Below are 20,707 nucleotides of genomic sequence, written 5' to 3'. Positions count from 1 at the left end.
GCCACTTATTTCTACAAAACCAAACACTGTTTTCAGGTGAGCTGAGTGCCTCAACTGAAGCTCAATTCTGGATGCCATGGCAGGGGGGGAAATTATCCTAGGAGATTGGTACAGCAATAGGTAATGCATATACCCAATAGGCACAGCCACCTGTAGTGTGCTATTGCCCAGTATAATAGATCAAACATTAGTTTTCTTTAATGCTGTTTTTGTGCACGTAATACAAGTATAAAGTTTCTTGGATGGAAACATGTTGAGTCAGCCAAGATTTACTCTGTCTAAAGGAACCTCAAGTATAGGTACTTAATACAACTCAAGAGACAGAGCACTATAGTTTCCAAACTTGACTTCAACTGTTCAAGGACAGGAAGGTGGAAGGGCGATTTCAAAGTTTTTCATATTTTGCTATTATTCCACATAGGGCTCCTGTCTGCATAAGAACCAGACCTGCAAGCCTAGCAGGAGCCAGATTCAGAAACCTTTACTTAAGTAAAACTCACATTGACACATATAAAACCGAACAAAGAGCTGAACCGCATTTTGTATGAAAGAGCAGTGGTACCTCAGGAATCGCTAGCAATGGGATTTCAAATTGCATCAGCAATGTATCTTATCTATTACTATGCAAAGCAGAATAACGCAGTACAAGTCAGCAGCTTAGCATAACACTGGACCCCAAGAAGAAGGCAGGAAATTAATAGGAATACAATTTCCTTAACAATTCACTTACAGGAATTATTTTGCAAGACATTACCCGTGTCCTGGTGGAAGATGTAGTCTGAGGGTACAGGAAGCACTGGGCCATTTTGCCATGTCCCCTCACTGCCCATCATCCAACTCAGGCACTGCCCTTTCCACAAGATGGTGACAGAACTCCTTGCACTGATCACACCATATGGAAATACCCAGAAAAAGCCAGGGAAATTGCTGCACGGCCAGCACTATCCTGCCTGCTGAGACCAAGAGTACACTAATGCTGTTCAACCTGCCTGTTAAAGAAATTATTCACCAAAACGTTATTTCACAGCTGATGGTAGAAAGCTCCCCTCATACACTGCAGCTGCTTACCTCCTCCCCTCCTTGGAGGGGTTGTGGAGGCATCATCTGCACTGCTTGTCAGCTCTCCAGGCAGCATTTGGGGGATGGTGTCTGAAAAGCAGGCAGGGCACTTTGGTGCCTGTCTTGCAGCTCCACCTGTGACATTAATCCACTGCTGCTTGCGTTTTCTTCTGGGAGATATTTAGGGTTAAGATAATTCAAATTTTGTGATGAAAATCAACACTTTTTTTCTGCCAAACCCACAAAAGCAAGCTTCAGGGATTAGAAACATACTGAAATAATGCATATTTTATTACTGAACCAGATGGGACTATGCCTTTAGATGTGATGCTTCAAACTCAGCTGCACGTCCCACCCTCTCTCCTTGTTCCCCATTTATCACCCTTGCTCTGACCCTGCCACACATCCATCCAGTATGGAGAGTTACACCAATGTTCTTCGCAGTTTGTCACAGATGGCTTACTAATGAAAGACATTTTAGACAGCTATCAGACCATTTCTCCATGTCATACTGCAGTGCTTTAACCTCTCCCTGCCCCACTTTGTTCCAGGGGAGCTCAGAAATCAGTGGCCAAAAAACCTTCAGCTGTAGATCACCTGCCAAGTGGCAGCTGTTCAAACGAGACCACAGGCACACCCGGTTCTTAATTTAGAGGCTGAGCCTACCAAGAAGTCGTATTACATTAGTCAGACAGATGCCAAAAATGCTTTCTAAGATATTTGTGATGGGTTTCCTCAGTGCCAGGATGCAGGAGGTATTTCCTTTCATGCTTCTGTTTCACAGCCCTCAAACCACACACTTCCTGGAAGCTGACAGGTAAAGCTCAGCCTTAGCACAGGGGCAGTGCTGCCCTGCAGCCCTTCCCTGCTTTGGCTGCACATTGCATGTATGTTTTCCCCACTATAAACTTTTTTTTTTTTTACGTTGTATGAGCCTTAGCAAATATTTGTCCTATAGACATTCATCCCCTACAGCTGTAGGCACAAGTAATAACATAGACAGTGATGAGTAGACCCTAGAATGCAAATCTAAATGTCCAATTAGAATTTGATGGGGAAGTGTGAAATAAAACACATTCAACAGAATACAAAAGAAGGTGGGACAAAAAATCAATTCCCCATTAAAATCAGTGGTTACTTTTCTTCTGACTCTTAATGTTAAAAGTACCATTTGCACACATAATTTACTCCTCTGCAGTCTGATTCTGTGTTCCAAGCTCAAACATGCTTTGTTTTTAGCCCAGGCATCCTACAGAAATAAGCAGCGCTCGGTAGGTCTCTCCAGGCTGGCTTTAAGAAGTGCTCCACCGATGCGGGCCAAGGGGAAATGCATTATATGCAGTTTGGGGGAAGGAAGTGATTTTGAAGCAGCATGCTACTTCACCGAAAGCAAAAGGTCATCTTAATTGGTGAAGAAGGTAAGAAGCTGAACTGGGGAAAAACCATGGAGATGTTTGGGATGGAAAGAAAACAAAGATTTGCCTTTGTGGATGTGCCCAGAGGATGTAAGGCTGGCACAAGAAAATTCCTCCTTCACTGAGTGTATGTAAGCAGCTAAGCACCACAAATCTAAAAAGAGCAGAAAAAAGCCGCTTATGTAGGATTTCAGGACAAGCAAACACAAGCATGATTTTGCTTTTATTTCATCTTGTTAACAGTGCCTTAAGACTTACATATATATCTTGGAAATGTGGGGCACGTGGAGTTATTTTAAGTAAACAGACAAAGATGTTTCATTTGTAGGAAGTGGTGACCTTCACTTGTGGTATTGAGCCATTCTCACAGGGTCTGTAAGTCCACTGTGCTTCACTTTTACCTCCAACAGACAGTAAGGTGCCTCTCTGCCAAGCTGCATGTGGTTTGAACAGCGGTAACAGTAGCCTATGGTCTATAGACACTTCTCATCAACACTGCAAGGGAAGGGAGTGTTCTGGTATAAGGTAGCGTGATAGGGAGCATGCCTAAATCCTGAGATGTGCAAAGACAAGTGCAGCACCTGGCAAGAAATGACCCTGCAAACCCAGCTCCCTGAAGTGGAAGAAACTTATGGACAGAAGAAGTGGGAAAAGAGATCAGTTACCTCTTTCATCCTCCACAACTCACAGTGTAAGTACATCCAAAGAAATGAAGGCAGAACAGTACTACGAAAAGGCAAGCGATGCATCTAATACTTCAGCAAAACCTCCGTCTGGGGTGTCTGAAGATGCTGGGGTGGCTTGCTCATGTTTGTCTATGTAAACCTTTTGCACTTTTGTTCTTAGAGCCAAATGTAGACCACGTTATTTTGGGTTGCAAACCACAGACACCCATAAGCACTGAAAAGAAGCTAAATGTAGAGAGAACAATGGGGTTTTTAATGGGTCTAGGTACCTCCCATCTTAAATCCAAGAGTTAAAGTCAATTCCAGCTGTCTTGGACCATCCCTTGCTTGTAAAGAGCCTGTAAGTGACTTGTTTATTCAGAACATCCCAGCTGTGATCATTAATGGATGAAATTTGGTGTTAAACCTTGCTCTAGTCTCTAGAGCACTGGCTCAGTTCTAGGGTACTGGTATCTTGGGTACTGCTTTATACCCATGTTTCTCTTTTTCTGACTGTCTTTTTCAACTGATGGGGGTGGGAGGTCATAGCAGTTAATTTCTTCATTTTACACTATTTTACCCTGTTGCCCTTTCTACGATAGCTGCGATATAATGTTTCAGTAGAGCAATGCTTTGCAAATTTGGCTCAAGGAGACAGTGAGCAAACAGCTTTTCAGAGAGCTTCAACTCAGCTGTCAGAAGGGGCAGTTTGGTTTCTGTGCAAGCAATACTCACATTCCAAACTGCATTAGAGAAAAGCCGGTGGGTTTGTATGCATTTTTATTATCAGTTCCAGATTAAGAATCTGATGCTAATTTCTTCTTAAAGCCTGTGTTTGCAGTAGAATTTATATTCTGAAACAAGAAAAGGATTGTGATGTTTTTCTCACACTAGCTCACTCTTCTTTTTTTTTTTTTCTTTTCTTTTTTTTTTTTTCCCCCTGGCTTTACTCCAAGGACCTTTTCTGCTTGTTTGTTACATTCTCAAGATGAAGCACTCGATGGTTACAGCAGTGCTGGTAGTACTGCTGCAGGTTTCTCAGAGTTTCCCTGCCTTGTACCACCGAGGTTGGTGGAGGCTGTTAAGGGAAGGAGATAGTTGTGGAAAATGCAATTTGGCACTTTGCTCTGAGCCTAAGGACTGTCCAGCTGGGACTGTACTGGATCGTTGTGGCTGCTGTCCTGAATGTGGAAATGTGGAAGGTCAGATCTGCGACTTGGACCAGGGCAATCATTTTTACGGGCAATGTGGGGACAACCTCGAGTGCAGGTTGGATGCTGATGAAGCAAGGTTTGGGGAAGTTCCTGAGCCCCAGTGTGTGTGCAAGTCTCAAGAGAGCATCTGTGGACCTGAAGGGAAAACCTACGAGAACATCTGTCAATTCAACAAGGCTTATGCTACGAAAAGAAATATCAGCATGAAACATAAAGGGCCATGTGAATCAGGTAACATGTAGAGGCACTTCCAAACTGAAAAAAAAATCTAATTCTTATTTTCAGATGTGTTACTAGATGCTCTTGTCTAACTTTGTTAAAATAATACTGCATTTTTGTTATAATTATCATTATTTTGTTATAATACTACTTTGAGTTAAACGTGGTTCAGCAGCTGGTACTTAATCTTGTATGTTACAAACTTCCTATAGACTAGTGGATTAAATCACTTGGTGACTATATGCCATAGATCTACAGACTAGTTCTGCTGTGAACAAGCAGAGTATGAGATATTTTCTACAAAAATTGTATGTGTAGTTGGGAATAGGTAAACAGATAGGATAGTCTGGGAGGACTGGGGAAATAATTACAATTATATGAGGACTGACCTGATATTGAAGTGGTGATAGCAAGGCAGATCTCATTTATATATAGGTAAACATACATATATGCAAGCACGTATGTATCCCACCTGTGTGTATATATGGTAAGCAGTGAAGCAGAGGCAACAGAAGGAGATAGGGCTTAATTAACAGATTTGTTCTTTTCCCCCTCAAAAAAGGCTAAAACAATCTAATTTTGGAATCTTCATAAAATCTAGCTAACCCATGAAACAGAAAATCCAAATATCAGAACAAAATCAAACTGAAACAATTTCCCTAAAGACACTTAGAGTTCATGAACAGTTGTCTACAATGATTATTAGTGGAAAGATTCTTAGCTGAGTTGTATAGGAGAATCCTGCCTCCTGCGTGTGTGCTGTCCTCATTCTTCACATTATTACAAGTCTTTACTCCTGGGCACCTTTCACCTAAGTCACATGAATATAAAATGAAAATGAAAAAGTGAACAGGCTTTGTTTTTTGAATGAGAAACTGCTTGTGGTTTGTTGTGTGGTTTTTTTTAAGTTAATGAAATATTTTCTCAAATGAATTAAGTAGAAGAGGTCTCTGGGTCACAAATGGGTCCATGGTTCTAGGAATCTGAAATTGCATCTCTGGCAAAGGTCCATATATGAGACTAACTTGGGTACATTTTACCCACTCCTCGCTAGCAATCTGTTCCCTCCAATTTAGACTGTATGCTGTGCTTTTATATTGAATGAACACTAGATATTGAATACCTAAAAGGTAAAGTGATGAACAGCTAATACCAGACCTCTTTCTTCTTTCTCTAGTTAGAAGAGAAGATGCATTAAAGAATCCCTTATTTGCCATCAGGGTATTAAGCTGGGAAAAAAGGCTTGTCAGTAAAAAGACATTCAGAAAACTCTGCCCACAGTACGATTGAAAGCCTATTAGCCCTCGGGTAGGTCTTCTTCTTTGGGATTAAAATAGCACTAGTTCTTGTGGCATAACCCCTTCAGGAAGATTTCAGTTGGAAGTGCCACTCCAGTAGCAAGTGACGGTAACTTTGCAGCAGAGGCAGCTGTTCATGCATACAGGCTTAAAGCAATGGTCCGCTCTAATTAATTAAACAGAACCGGTCATATACAAAAAACTTCAGTTTGGAAGTACTATCACTTTTACTTGCTGGTGTTGTCATCCAGCAGGCCTTGCAGTCACCTGAGGCACATAACACCACTCATCACGCAGGAGGAATGAGCTTCGCTGCTCTGCAGGCAAGCGTCACCCCCAACATTTTCCCACTGTTTTCCTGGGTCCCCAGAAGGGCTGGACCCTCTCTTCAGGAACTCAGATAGATTTCCTACCATCACTCAGCCCACTGAATCCCACGGAAGCCTGGGGAAAGGTTCATAGCCGTATCAGTGCTGCGCAGAGTTTAGTTAAGCAAAACGGGGGCCGGTTCCCTCAGAGCACCCACCTGGCATCCACACCCAGCTGCAGCGAAACACTGGAGCCTGAGGTGGGTGCTGGGCTCACGGAGGAGCAGCACCACGAGTGCCCCTCTTCTCAAGCTTTCTGAGCAGCAGCTGACCATGCCGGCTGCGTAGGTTGTGGTTTAGACCCTGGAAGGAGCCTGGGCCCTTCAGCAAGCAGCAGGGCACAGAGGTGCTACCAGGGGGGCCCATGCCTCGTTCCCCACGGGAGTTTATCATCAGCCCCCCCCCACCACCACCACCACCACAGCAGCTCTCTGAAGCAGCACAGCGGGCATGTGAAAGGGCACCGTGATTTAGAGTGGTTTTTCATGGCTGCAGCTGATGACAAAAGGCAACAGGGAGTCTGGCACTGAGAGCAGCACCTCGCTGCGGCACTCGCTTTCCGCTGACTTCAATTTGCATGAGAAACAGTGAACACTGTGGGGTTTTGGTACCAAGCTATAAATACAACCTTCACTCAACTCAAAGTACTTTGTTTTGTTATTTCTCCTTCAAAGCATCTGCTGTTTCCTATTGATGCCAAATGGATTAATTGTATACAGCAACCGATGAATAAATAAATAACAATAAACTTCTTTCATCAGAAGAGTATAGCCTTTTATCTTTCATCCATCACCAGAAAAAGGAGAAGAAAAAGGCCTAGCTCCCTAAAGAAACATTGAAAAAGCCTTTATTTTCCTGAAACCTAGTTTTGATCAGTTTATCTAATAATTTACCAAGGTTACTAAGTACATTGATTATATACAGATTCTCTACGCTTAATCCATCCCCATTCACATTCAGACCTTTCTTGCTGATGATTTAATAAAGTAATGGAACAATATAGCAGTGATTCTCTTTATAAGTTAGCTGTCACATAATTTATTTTAAATGTAAATTTTGGAGTAAAAAACAAATAACCCATGAAATTTTCTGACATTTTCATCAAATGAGACATAGATTAGCAAAAATGAATATGAGTTAAGGGGAAAAAAAGAATCATGTTATCTAATTCATTAATCTGGAGTGATATTGGGTGAATGTTGATTGTGAAACTGAAGCAGTATTTTGACTTTTCCTGATTTCTGGTTCGTCTTCTGTAACGCACGAGGGTAATTCATGACTGGGACTGTAAAAGGAAGGGAGCAACTACTGCCCATTCACGTCTGGACACTGAGACATGAGAATGCTTGCTATAGCTATAGCTATGAAGAAAAATTTATCTACTCCAGGAATCAAAATGGCAGGTTATTGTAACAATAAAGATCCATTTCTAAAGACACAGTTATAAAAAAAAAAAAAAAAAAGTATACACAGATATGCATGGGACAATTTGGCTGAACACAAAATCTGAAACACTCAAAAACGCAGTTTGTAAATTTCTGTTAAAATGATACCTCATTACTTCAATTTTCTTCTGTAAAATACAGCAAAATGGTGTTGTGAGACGTGCTGTTTTATTTCTCCAAGTTTGATCAGATAATGCAAGTATTTATTGTGTGTTCAGGTTCAGAAAAGGCAGTTTGGTTAGATCAGAACTGTGGTTCTTCCTACATGCTATGACTTTGATCTTGGATGATGCCAGTCCTGGTCAGCCCTGGTCCAGCAAAGCCTTAACTACCTCTATGAAAGTACTCAGCTGGGTGTGACTCGGACCATGGCTAGACATTTCCAAGCTATCATCTGTATTCTCCTTCCAGCTAATGGAGGAAGGGGTACTTCCAGTGCGGAATTCATCTTGGTGTATGGTAGACTGCTGGAAAATTTCTCGTACGTGAACAGCTATAATGCAGATCTGTAATTCAGACCCTTACATCCTCGAGGCTAAGGATGTGTTTACATGGTGTGGTGAAGCCAGAGCCCTCAGCCTCACACAGCTGGGCCATGGCTGTGGACAGTCTCACAAGCAGGACTCCATTCTTGACAGTATTTCAGCGTTGTCAGTGTGTCCGTGGGCCTGTGTTAGCACCAGAACAAAAATACTACTAACCAGTCAACATCTGAGTGTTTCAAGAGTTTTTCATGCTGTCTGTACAAGAATAATTTAAAGAACTCATGTGAGTCAACATAGATATTAGCTTCTTTTTCACAGTTTAAGCTTAACTACAGTGGATGTATCATTAAAAGGAGTGTGGCTGCACTGAGTTTTGGTAGTTCAAAGTATGCTTTAATATCAGACCCTACATGATAAGTTCATAGGCAAAAAAAGTTCTTATCCAAGATAGTAAGTTAATGTTGATTTGAATACAAGACTTTTGAAATAATAAACAGATTCTGAATGTACAGGTCTCATGAAAAACAAAGCATTTAAGGGTTTAATTATCCTAGTTTGAAAATCTTACTTTTAAAGAGTAACAGGATTGTTCAATGAGGCATTCATAAATGGGGAAACTGATACTTTGCTGGATAATTTGTTTGCAATTAATTTTAATCAGTATGCATTTGATATTTTCTGAACAGATACCAATCCTGAAAAACTGACCAATGTATTAGAAACTTTGCCTGAAAACCTGGAACAAGTCGTTAGAGTTTCAAATGCTGAAGCATAAATGCTGTACCTACATATATATTACAATATTGCAAGTAAAAATATATTCATTGTACTATAAGTTTCTATTTCCAAGCATCTGGAAGCTGTACAAAAATAGAACCATTAATTAAATACAAGTACAATGGCCCAGAAAATGCATGCGTTTTTAAACACTGGCCTGAAAATAGAATGAAAACAGGCTTTAGAAGGAAAAACGTTTCTGGCTGAGAAAAAACAGATCAGGGAAAAAAGCAGAGATCTCCAAAATAGGAAGGCTGTGATAGCAGTCAGTATGTTATTTTGCTCTCCACTGGTAAATTTCATCATGTCCTGTTAACATTTAATATGTTCATGCATGCTTATAGAGGGATATGTGTTTAAATCACGTGTGAATGCATCAGCTAGCAGTTTATTTTTAAAATGTCTTCACATCCCTGGACTGGCTCCCTCTCGTGGTTAACGTCAGCTTTTTCTTTGGGAAAAAGTGGGAGAGCATAATTCAGGGGCAATATAAATCAACAGTGGAGGGGGATGAGGGGAAGAGAACAATAGGAAACAAGTGGAAATCTAACAATTATAATAAACGTTACATAAAACCTTATAAAAATAATTGGACTTCAATCACTTTTATTACTTGTCTCATAGCAAGAACATCAGATGAAATTGATAGCTATTGAGGATAAATGTGAAACTTATTAATGCTGTTATTCTGTAACTTGCTGCAATGGATAACAGAGAGGGATAAGATTCTAATAAGTTCCAAGGCAATGATGTCCTCAGAAAAAATTTTGACAAGCTAGCAGTGCAAGTATTTAGCTTTTAAGCTAACCAAAATGTAATATAAATTAAGAAGAACTACCATGTATAATCAAGTTACTCTCTGATTGTTTGCTGCAGAATTTCTTGTTCTTCCCTCTGAAGGTCTAGTCAAGTACTGGCTACCCAGCTGGGCCTTGAGTCTAATCCATGATGACAGTTCATGGGACACAAACTTTTAATTTCAGTTTAAGCTTCACAATCACGTACAAGGGAAAAAGACAGACAGGTCCTTTGAAATAAGCGTTTTAAAAAGCCTGCTCACCCTTTAATGGGACACAAGGTGTTCTGAGCTTTAAAAGCTGCTTGGAATCATGTGGCTCTTCATAATGTGTTAGCTGGCAAAAGGCAAACTGGTTCTATCACATGAAGTAGAAATTAATGTTATATGCTTTTGTGTTTGTGTTGTCTTTCTCTCACTGTCTTCTAAAGCACTGTTCTGTCTGTTCTTTGCAGCTCCTGTTATTTCTATGCCACCTCAGGATGTCCAGAATTACACAGGCAATGATGTCATTTTTGGCTGTGAGGTGTCAGCCTACCCTATGCCACACCTTGAATGGAAAAAAAAGGGGAATAAAATGTTTCTGCCAGGAGATGATGCCCACCTCTCAGTACAGGTAAAACTTGCACTTTCCATGTCAGACAGTTTGGGATGAGGAGTGGAGGGATTAATCAGGGAATTCTTCCCACAGAATACAATACTGTGCAATAAATAGATTCCCAATAGGGACCCTCTGACTGTGTAAAGAATTATGATTTCAGTCAGTGCAAGGATCATTGCTTTGGCAGTCCAAGCAGACGAAATAACAGCCAGGGTACTGCCATCTGGCCTGCTGCAGGGAAAGAAAAGATGGAAGATTCTCCTTATGTAGGCATGATTCTGGAAAAAAAATGAATGAACATATAAACGGAACCATTTAGGCTGCTACCTAAAAGAAGGTGCATTCTGGGAAGGATGACTGTTGGCAACAATTTTTCTACTCTTGATGCAGAAGCAGAATTCTGGCAGGTATCTAAATTTCTCCTTTGCAAGATGCTGTTTCTGGAGACCTGCCATTTGGGTTCAGTCCCTGAGGCATCCAAAAGAAAAGCAAAGAAACTTGCTCATTTTATGGAGGACGCTGTGTTTTAATCTGAGGGGAAAGAGCAGAATGGTATTAGTAGAGGCTTCAAGCAAATCTAGAAATAGCCTTGAAGTTTGAGCTAAAATGAAATAAATTAAAATGCTAATTCCTTTAAACGGAAATAACATTCTGGGGAGACAAGCTAACAATACCAGATGTACAGGCAGACCACAGTAAGGCTGAAGCCAGCATCTGCGCGCCTCCCCCGATGGACAAAGAATACAAACAGAGACTACAAAGAGAAATGCGTGGCAAATCTCACTTTCTGGACATACAGCCCAGAAATGGTATGATCCAATGGACACGGGTCACAATCTGAACAAAAAGGTAGACAGAAAAAGCACAGAAGCAGCTAATTAAACAGTACAGTGCTACTGAAGAGTCCAAATTATTTAGAAATGTTTCCAGAGGCAGCATGAACACAGGTGGGATTAGTGGACTTAGATCTGCCCAGAAACAATGGTGCAAAGCACCACATCCAAATGCTGGTCACCTCAGAGGCTAAACTGAGCTCTGTTAACCTATCTCCATTAATAGATTCAGCATGAGAGATTCTCTGTGAACATCTGTTAATGGTTTTCTGTTTGGAAAAGAAAGCTCACCCTTTAAGAGGCTTTAGCCCAAGTCAGTTGAAACTGATTGTCATGAAGTGTGAAAGCTCATGGTATGTCATGCCAATCCATTAACATCTGGATGCCGAGTGTCACCTTGGTCGGGCCCCTTGGCCCTGAACAACTCAACCAGACCCACCTGCTGCTTCTGTCCTGAAGAAACTGATGAGCTTGAGAACAGGTGGCAATGCTTTGAAGCAGCAGCAAGTGGTATGGGATGACAGACAGGAGAAGCATTGGGAATCAGTAGCATGAGAAGGAATAGAAATGAGAGCACTGTGAAGGGCAATGAAGTTTAAAGAGCAGAGGTGGGAAAGCATGAACTCACAGGCACAGAGCAACAAGAAGTTAAAACATAGCACAGCAGAAACAAACAGAATCAAAGCATGATGGCAGTAAACCAAAAGCAAAGGTTGGAATGATGTTTAATCCATCCACAAATATTTTAAGAAATACCATGGTGTCTCCTACCTACTTAATTTCTATAATTTCTTTCTCTTCTCAAAGGCAAGAGGTGGGCCTCAGAAGTATGGTGTGACAGGCTGGCTGCAGATTCAAGGCCTCAAAAAATCAGATGAAGGCGTTTACATCTGCCACACCAAAAATAAGCATGGTGCAACATATGCCTCTGCGAGATTGAAAGTCATTGATGGTATTACCTTTTTATTTGCATGTTAAGAATATAAATATGCATACAAGCAGGCTGCAAAGGACAGATTTGTCAGAATACAAATGAAGACTATGAGAAATTACCTAAAGATGTCAATATTTAAACTTTTCTGTGTGCTTTTCTTTTACTTTATCCCCTAACAGGTTAATATGGTAATATTTTGCTGAAAATTATACTAGCTTCCACAAAACAGAAAGCTGTGGATCATGGCCATACAGCTGAGACACATGTTATTCCACTGTCCTTATCCTACAGAAGTCCTTTGATGTTAGTAGGAACTCTGCACGCAGAACAACAGCTGTTGTAGCTAAGCAAGTCTTTGAACTACAGCAGTTCTGCATTGCTGTTTATTTTTCAAAAAATTAGGAAGGAAACAGTTGTTACTCCTTAATGAGTGTTTGGAAAGATGTAAGAAATAGCTTTACTATTGTTTTGCATTGGGCCCAGTCCTGCAGAATAACATCCTTCTTCCTCCAGGAAAAACCAGGTTTCCTGGCAAATGCAGGGTAAAGATGCTTTGTCTTCTATTTGCCTCCCGGTTTGAGGAGTTTGTCACCGGTTTGTCAATGACCTTGTTTCTGCAGGTGACTTTCAAAGCTTTATTGGCTCTGGTCATATTTTCAGGTACATAGGATCTGCAGAGGACTGAACTCATAGCTCACTAGTACTGGGAATTAAATGTATTTTCAACATCTTAAAATGTGAATGATATAAAAATTTGCTCATATTTCATGAGCTTCAGTGATACAAGGTCTAGTCATCAGATAAAAACCCTCTCCTTTTCATTGATAACAAGATTCAGAAACACTGAGCTTGCCGTACAGATACGAAACCATACTTTGCTCTTTGTTCCTATCTACAACTAATTTAATCTGGATTCAATTACATCTTGCAGGATCATCTCCTACATTTGCATTTTCTGCTGGCAGTAGAAGTGCAAGCTACAGCATTGAATATGGGGACTATTATGACCATTCTGATGATGAAGATGAGGAAGAATATGAATCCGGGGACTATGAAAATTGAAACAACTTTGAATAATACTTTTTATATATCTGTTGACCATTACCTTTCACACTCTGTTCTATTTACTAGTAGTCTCTGTGCCATAAATGGCTCCTCTGATAACGCACATATTCACTTGTGTATCCACCTTCCTGAAATTCAGCTATAGCTTAAGTGTATCATGCTACTCACCAGAAAAAAGAACAGTTGTAAATCCATACATTTAGACTGTTAAATAAAACTCTTAAATGTGCACCTGTCCACTAAGTACACCGAAGGGATCCAATTTTATATTAATTTTTTGAATGTAAATTATGTTATAATTTCTTTCATTCTAATTTGTCTAGCAAAAATATCCATAGTTAAACAATATTTTTACTTGTATCAATTTCCTCTTTTCTATAATGTACTAAGAAGTATCAAGAGATTGTTCACATGGCAACAAACCTAAGTATGAAGGTTGCAAAACAGTCTTTAATCTCCTTAGCTGATGTTTTCTCATAAGTTTCAGCAAGATTTTCCTTCTCATTTGAAATTTGTCATGGTTAGTCTCATCAAGGGTGAATTATCTGTCTTTTGGGCAGTTATTTTGTTTACTTTTTTTTTTAGATACATTGAAGCAATCACAGTCAAAACAAGTAAGTGCCGTTTCACTAGCAATACTCAAAAATACCCAGAAAAGATTTCTTGTGTATTCAAACAGCTGTGCATACCTTTTGACTTCCTTTTGTAACAGCTCTTGCGCTACTAACAGCGTCAGCTTCTTCCCACCAGCCTAGGCAACGGTTTAAGATTTGGGGTTATTACTTTTACTCTGCACAGCATCACATTTGGTGAGAATTACTGCAGTTTAGAGAAGGCAGTTGTTCTGCGGCTCAGTGCATGCCCCTCAAACACACAGAGATCCACACACAGAACCAGTATTTGTCTTTTGTCTTGGACTGACTGAGACTTGCTCTTGTATCTGACCCATGTATACTATGTCCAACTAAAAGTGCATTCAGCATTGCCACACTTCTGGAAATGACAGGCAGAAATGCAGGCATCATTTTCTTCCTGAAAACCACCAGAACACATGCACGTTTTTCAAATTGTCTCAACCACTTATCAATCAACATGAACCAGACAGCAAATGACATGCAATTCAAAAACACAAGACTTCAAAGTGTAAAGTGATCACCCTGAAAAATTTCTCCAATTTCTTTTATTAACTAATTACATGAGGGCTGGCTCTGAATTAATGAGTGACTGAAAATACAAAACTATGAAAACCACTTTTGGGAGGCAGTTACACCTGTTGGTTCCCATTGGCTGAGGGCAGATGAATAGCAGTAAATTACTGAACAACATTAATGACTAAGGAAGAAAAAGTTCAGACAACTACATGTAAACCCTCAGTATTTGCAGTTGTCTTTATCTGATGCACAAACCCATGTAGTGATTACTGCACACACAGATGTAACTCGAAGTTAAATTAATGGTGTTAAGGAAGCTTTAAGGGCAGTCTTACTGTATGCATATACATACTGCGTAGATTACTTAATGTATATACAGTGCAACACGAATTCCTCCTTTAATGTGCTCTTTTGTGCTTTTTTGCCATTAGGCAGATTTTTCCTTTCAATTTGAATTACATTAAGAAATTGGTTATAGACTGTGTTTGCCCTGAGGTATTATTGATCTTTGCCCTGGTAGCAAACAACCTAAGAATAATTTATTTGGTTTCAGACTTTCTAGAGTATTGGCAACTTATGAGTAGAAAGCATGCCATTTTATCATTGAAAATATTAATTTGTTTCAACCAGGAGTATGAAACGGTTTCATATTTAACTACTGATTTTGTTGTATGGGCTCTTCCTAGTGGTATAACTAGTGGTTAATATATATTCCTAGTGGCTAGTAACTTTTTTTGCTTATCCACTATACAGAAATGTGAACATAAAATTGTCTGGTAGGAATCACTGATTATTTTTTTTAAGGGGGTATTTTTTATGGAACTATTTAATCTGCAGAAATATATTCAAGATCAATTGTGATCTGCGTTGCAAATGAATGAATTACATTACTAAACCAACTACTAAAGTGTGGCAATATATACTGGCATGGACTAGTGTGTGGCACAGAAAATAATCTTGAAATCATTAGCCATAGAAATAAATTAGAATTCTTCAGGGCCTTTTGCTGTTGTTAATGTAAAATTAAAACCAGAAAGAATGTTTCAATAAGAAAATATGCAGCAGAACCATATCAAACACCAGTCTGCAAGTGTTTGGCCTGATGGACTATGTCTATTTAAACAAAGCTAACCTTCCCAGAACGAAGGGTTCTAAATTAAATATACTGCATTTCTCTCTGTATGGGGTTTTTTTTTTCTGTATTTAATAATTTGTTGTAAATTATCAGCCATTCCTTTCAGTAAGAAAACTGCATTTTAGGAAAACTCCCTGCCTGATGCAAAAAAAAGAAGGAACACTGACACTCTGAACATTTGCTAGTTCTTTCGGGGGTGGGGAAGAACTGGCTGGCTTTATTTATATGCTTTAATCAAGTCACAAATTAAAAAAGCATAGAGAAGATTCGGCCCTCTCTAAGCAGTGTGGCAAATGAATGGATCTAATTGTGAATGCACTGCCTGTAGCCACAGATCTATTCACATAATCCAAAGTAACAGCAAATTCAGGAAGTTGGTTCTATTCCACCTAGCAGAAAATGAGGCAGACTTGAGCTGGAAGCTGTGTACTAACACTGCGGAGACGGCTCAACACTCATGAGCCAGACCTAAAACCCTTCTTTAATTCAGCTTCCACTGAACACAGCAAGAATTTTGTTGTTATCTTCCATGGAAGCGAGGGTGAATTTCACGGTACAACTTCCTCCTGTCAATGCCTGTCACACAAGCATCTTCACTGTGTCATTTCCCCGTCCCACGTAAAGACAAAGGAATTGTATAAAAGTTGTTAAATCAATTACACTCCTTAATGCAGATTTGTCCATTGGGCTAGGACTCTGACATAGTCTGGGGTAGTTTCACAATCTAACATTCTTACTTGCCTTGTTAAATCTCAGGAGTTATGTCAGGTATTAGTCTAGGAATCCATTAATTCTTTAGCTAGACAGTGGGGGGGTTCCCCCTTAAAATAATCAGGCTATAGTTGACAGAAATCAGATACAGAAATGCAATTGCCTGTGTCTCAGAGATTAAAATGATTCAACCGATGATTAAATAACAAATAGTCATGCGGCTGCACTATGCAGCTAAGCACGCAACTGAGCAAGTCTTCCTGGCCTACCTCATGGTACCAGCTTTGTGCTTTCAACTTCTCCGTGCTCATTCATCAGCACAGAAAGGAGGCCCAGGCTGGAGGGCAACAGGTGTTTCTGGCTAAGAAGAACCACACTCGCTCCAGACAAGCTGGAAACGGCTCATGGCTGCAGAAGCCACAAGCTCTCACTCAGACTTAAGATACATATGCTGTCCGCAGGTTATGTTCAGCTTTTGAACTATTTAACTTACTAACCTAATTTCTGCATGTCTTTGCATAGCTTAGTGGCACAGCCTAGGCTCTGCTCACATGGTCAAGGTCTCTGAAGGATATGCAAAAGCTTCCTTTTACCTTTTCGACCTGTACTGGCAAGCTGCTTCTGGCTCTTTGGACAGTGTGTAATTGTACTGCATCAGAGAGTTTCCCAATTTTTCTACACTATAATTTATGGCTGACTTTCCTCACCCCAAGTCACCATTTCATTCCCTATTCCTCAATCCCAGGAATTCTTGTTTTGATCTGCCCCTCTGGTCTCCTTTTAAATCCTTTCTGTTTTTTTTCTTCTGTGTATCACCAGTCCTTTTATTCTTCTCCTGGTATGTTTTGTGACTTTCCCTTTCTTTTAGACTATGGCTATAGATAAATGATTCTGTATCTTCACAGGGTAAAAGATGAAAACTTGGGTTAAGGCATATTCCAGGACTGAGGCAGTCATTAGGGGACTGGGTAATTTGAGCCAGCTTTTCAAAAACAATCCCTTTGACTTTTGGAAGTGCCAGCCACCAAAGTCAGTTGTGAGGGCAAAATAAGAGACTCCATTTAAAACCATCATCCATTTTGATTTTGCTTCATTCTCCAATAATTACTGAAGGTACTTTGTACAAAAGTGTATGGTTCAGTGATGGTACCATCATTCAACTATGATAGTTCATGTACAAAGAAATTACTCTTCCTGCCCCAATTAGATTGTCATAACTGTTTCTTGACTTCGCTGCTAGAAGGCAAATTCAGCTAGGAATACATCCAATTCACTTTTGCATTCCAGGTCTAAAGCAGCTCCCATTTCCAGAGGAATTCTACCAGTCTGGGCCTCTTTTGGCCAATGTGGGCCATGGAACAGCAGGGAAACATGAATAATCTTACACAAACAGCTCAGGCCCTGCATCATCTGTTAACCAGCACAAAAAACAACAGGGACTTTTGACCACTGTGGTGTTCAGAGCTGGGAAGGTCAAGGCAAAAATTCTTCCTGCTGTGTTAAAACATCAAACAGCACTGTGCTCAACAAAAACGTCAAGCTTTTTGGGTGCAATACTCATAAATGCTGTCAGCTGGCTATAGCAGCAGTCCTCACTGACTCTTTTCCATGACACTTTATCGTTACTTAATCCTCCTGCCTGCCCATGCCACTGACTCCAGAAGCGTCTTGTGGAGAGCTGTCCGGCTCCATGCTGTATAGAACCACTGCTCACCTTTAGCAGGTCAAGGAATACAGAAATGCTTCTCTTTCTTTGGGCCTTTCCTAGGTTTCTTCATTAGTGACAAAAGCTTGTTGCTGTCCGATTGCTTATGATGCAAAAGTGAACGCGCATGCAGTCTGTGCCAGGCTCGGTAACCCACACCACACCACCTCACCAACTCCTGCCAAAGGCAGCCGTTCAGGTACCAACAGTGTCACCTTTTAGGAAAACAACCACTCAGCCTAGTGACAGGGAATGCACCACCCTTTGGTGCTGCCCCAACAACCGCCTCAGCACCACAGGCTTTGGCTTGGACCTTTCAAGAAGCACAGATAGAGCAGTGCCATGGTGGCTTGGCTCATGCTTATTGGCTGTTGATTTATAAACGTAGGAAATTAACGGTACATTGAATTACATCCATGCAACTTGCGAACTGCTGGCTGTGAAACTGGGAGTATTCTTAAAACCTCTCGTGGACTGTGTGATATGAAGCTCTGACGTTCACTGAGGGAAGCTCTCCTTTCTCTGGTGCTGTCACAACCTGGGAGTAAATTCTTGGGAAACGGTGTCTAAACCTGCCCTGCGCAGAGCCAAATGCAGACTTACAGCAGCACCTGAACGCGGTACCCAGCGACAATCACGGCCCTTCCAGTCAGGGCAGTCGCCTTCGCCCGGCTGCCGCCCCGGAGCGCCAGGAGCGCCTGGCGGCCCCGCGGCCGCTGCTCGGACAAAATGGCGCCTCCCGCGCGCGGCGCCTGTTGGCCCCGGTGGGGTCGGTGCCGCGCCCCCCTCGCGCCAGGCAGCCCCTGCCCGCGCGCCGCCGGCCCCGCCCCCCCGCCCCTCGCCCCCGGCCGGCCCGGCGCGGCTCGGCACTGCCCCCTAGCCCTGCCGGGGCCCGCCGCCCCTCCCTGCGGCCCGCGCCCCGCGCCGCTCGGGAAGATGGCGCTGCGCGTCCAGGTCAGTGCGGCCGGCGCGGCATGGCAGGGGGCAGCGGCGGGGGCCGGGGGGGCCGCGGCGGGCCGTGTGGGGCCGCGGCCGCGGGGGGGCCTGTCGGCGCGGCGGAGGGCCGGGGGCTCGGGGGGGGCACAGGGACGTGCTGGGGAGGCGTGGGGGAGACGTGGGGGACGAGCGGGGCGGCTGCGGCCGGGCGGTGCAGGGGACCGGGCGGTGCGGAGCTCGCCCCGGCGGAGAGGCGGGCGCTGCCCGGGCAGCTGCGGGCCGTGCTGGGGTGAGCCGGAGCCCGTCGGGGCGCTTAGGCGAGGTCGCGGCCGCGGGTGGGCTGGGGGCGCGGGAGGCTGGCGGGGCTGGTGGGGGGCGGCTGGAGCCGTAAATGTCCCAGTGTGGGCGGGGTGCGGGCCGGTGTGGCGCTGGGGGCGGCGGGGCCGGCCGGAGGTGGCGGTGGGTGGGTCTGTGTCTCGCCCTGGAGTTTGCTCGGGACCCGCTCGCTGTGCGGCTGCAGCCCGCCTGCCTGAGGTAGCCGCACCTGCTCGCCTGCGGCCGCTGCTTCCTGAGGGCGCCGCCGCGGCCCGGGCAGCCCCTCCGCGGGCCGTGGCCGAGGGAGCGGCAGCGGGCGGCGGGCGCGGGGCGGCGGGACCCTCGGCGGGGCGTCCGGCCCGAGCCCCTCGCCGGCGGCGGGATGGCAGGCAGCGAGCCCGGGCAGCGTGAGAGAAGCCATTTTAGGCGTTTATTTAAATACGTGGGTGCCAGGCATAGTACATGAAAGGACCACTAAGATACCTTTTGTTAACACCTCGTACCCAAATCCCTATGTTTCTTTTTCCTTCTTTTTTTCTTTTTTAAACACTGGTGTTTCAGCAGTGATGCCTGTCCTGTTGCTCTCGCGTAGAGCTGGAACTTTATTAATAGAATGTTTTCAGTCAGAAAATGCTGATTAAAATCAAAATGTCTGTGGGAATTTGTCGGTGTCAGCAAAACTTTGATCAGGAACCTACCTGGTCGCCTGCCAGTGTGCTGGGCTCCTTGGCCGCCTGCCCGGTGGGCTGCGCCGGGGCTGGCCCCAGTGCTTCTGGCCCTTGGTCCTTTCGCAGCCTGGTAGGAGCTGCCGCCGTCTTCGGAGAGCTGGAGAGGTGGGACCAGAAGGATCTGGAGAACTTCGTTTAACTTAATCTTGACTATTACGAAAGTGTGACAAGCAGGGGGGGGAAAATTCACTGTATCTAACCGTTTTCATTAGGATGCCATTCTGTTTCTTGGAAAAAGTTACACTTTGTGACCGAAAATGTAGCTTTTTATACAAGTCTGTTTCCACTCCTGACTCACTTAAAGCAGCCAGCATCTAACTGCTAGATCCTCTTCACTGACACAATACTTGTTTTCTTAGGCATCACCTTTCAGCTGTTGATAAGGGTTTGAGTAAAGGAGGTATCCAAAGGCATCAGTTTCACGTGTTCTGCCCTGCTATAAAAAAGGGATTGTGGCAGTCGGCTGTTTTCTTGAAGGAAGTGTATATTTAATATAGAGAGCCAATTTTTCACTTCTCATTGGTTTCTATGAGTATTTTTTTCTTGATAAGGTTAAATAATATCTGTTGCTCAGCTGAGTTGCTGTCATCCACGTGGTTGTATTTGCTGATTTCAAGTTGCATTTTTTGGTTTCATGATCAGAATCAAGGAAAATCAGCATGTTTCCTCAATACTACGCATAAAATACAACCCAGAGAGCATCTAACAATGTCCTTGGCAGCCTGAGAATTCTGAGCAATTTCTGGCCGTACCTCCAACCCACCAATAAGAAAATTTGTCATAACGTTCTCCTGAGACCAAACGTGTCCAGATAAAGCATTTCAAAGTGCTGCAGGTCATCAGTCTCAATAT

At 42.8% G+C, this 20,707-nt stretch overlaps 1 protein-coding gene across 2 annotated transcripts; it reads left to right on the top strand.

Annotated features, from left to right (window-relative positions):
- Positions 1 to 2,980: 2,980 nt before the first annotated feature.
- LOC101914497 (kazal-type serine protease inhibitor domain-containing protein 1-like) lies at positions 2,981 to 15,462 on the top strand. Of its 2 annotated transcripts, XM_027779728.2 has the most exons (5): positions 2,981 to 3,901; positions 4,128 to 4,584; positions 10,197 to 10,357; positions 11,983 to 12,127; positions 13,041 to 15,462. In XM_027779728.2, the coding sequence occupies exons 2-5, from the start codon at positions 4,128 to 4,130 to the stop codon at positions 13,169 to 13,171; spliced, it is 894 nt and encodes a 297-aa protein (XP_027635529.1). In that variant the 5' UTR covers positions 2,981 to 3,901; the 3' UTR covers positions 13,172 to 15,462. The 2 variants fall into 2 exon arrangements, with proteins under 2 accessions (XP_027635529.1, XP_005232419.1); XM_005232362.3 differs by having other exon boundaries at positions 2,981 to 4,584.
- Positions 15,463 to 20,707: the final 5,245 nt, after the last annotated feature.

This window comes from Falco peregrinus, chromosome 8 (genome assembly GCF_023634155.1).
Source record: "Falco peregrinus isolate bFalPer1 chromosome 8, bFalPer1.pri, whole genome shotgun sequence".
NCBI classification, from domain to species: Eukaryota; Metazoa; Chordata; class Aves; order Falconiformes; family Falconidae; genus Falco; species Falco peregrinus.
This window is presented reverse-complemented; position numbering and strand designations above follow the sequence as displayed.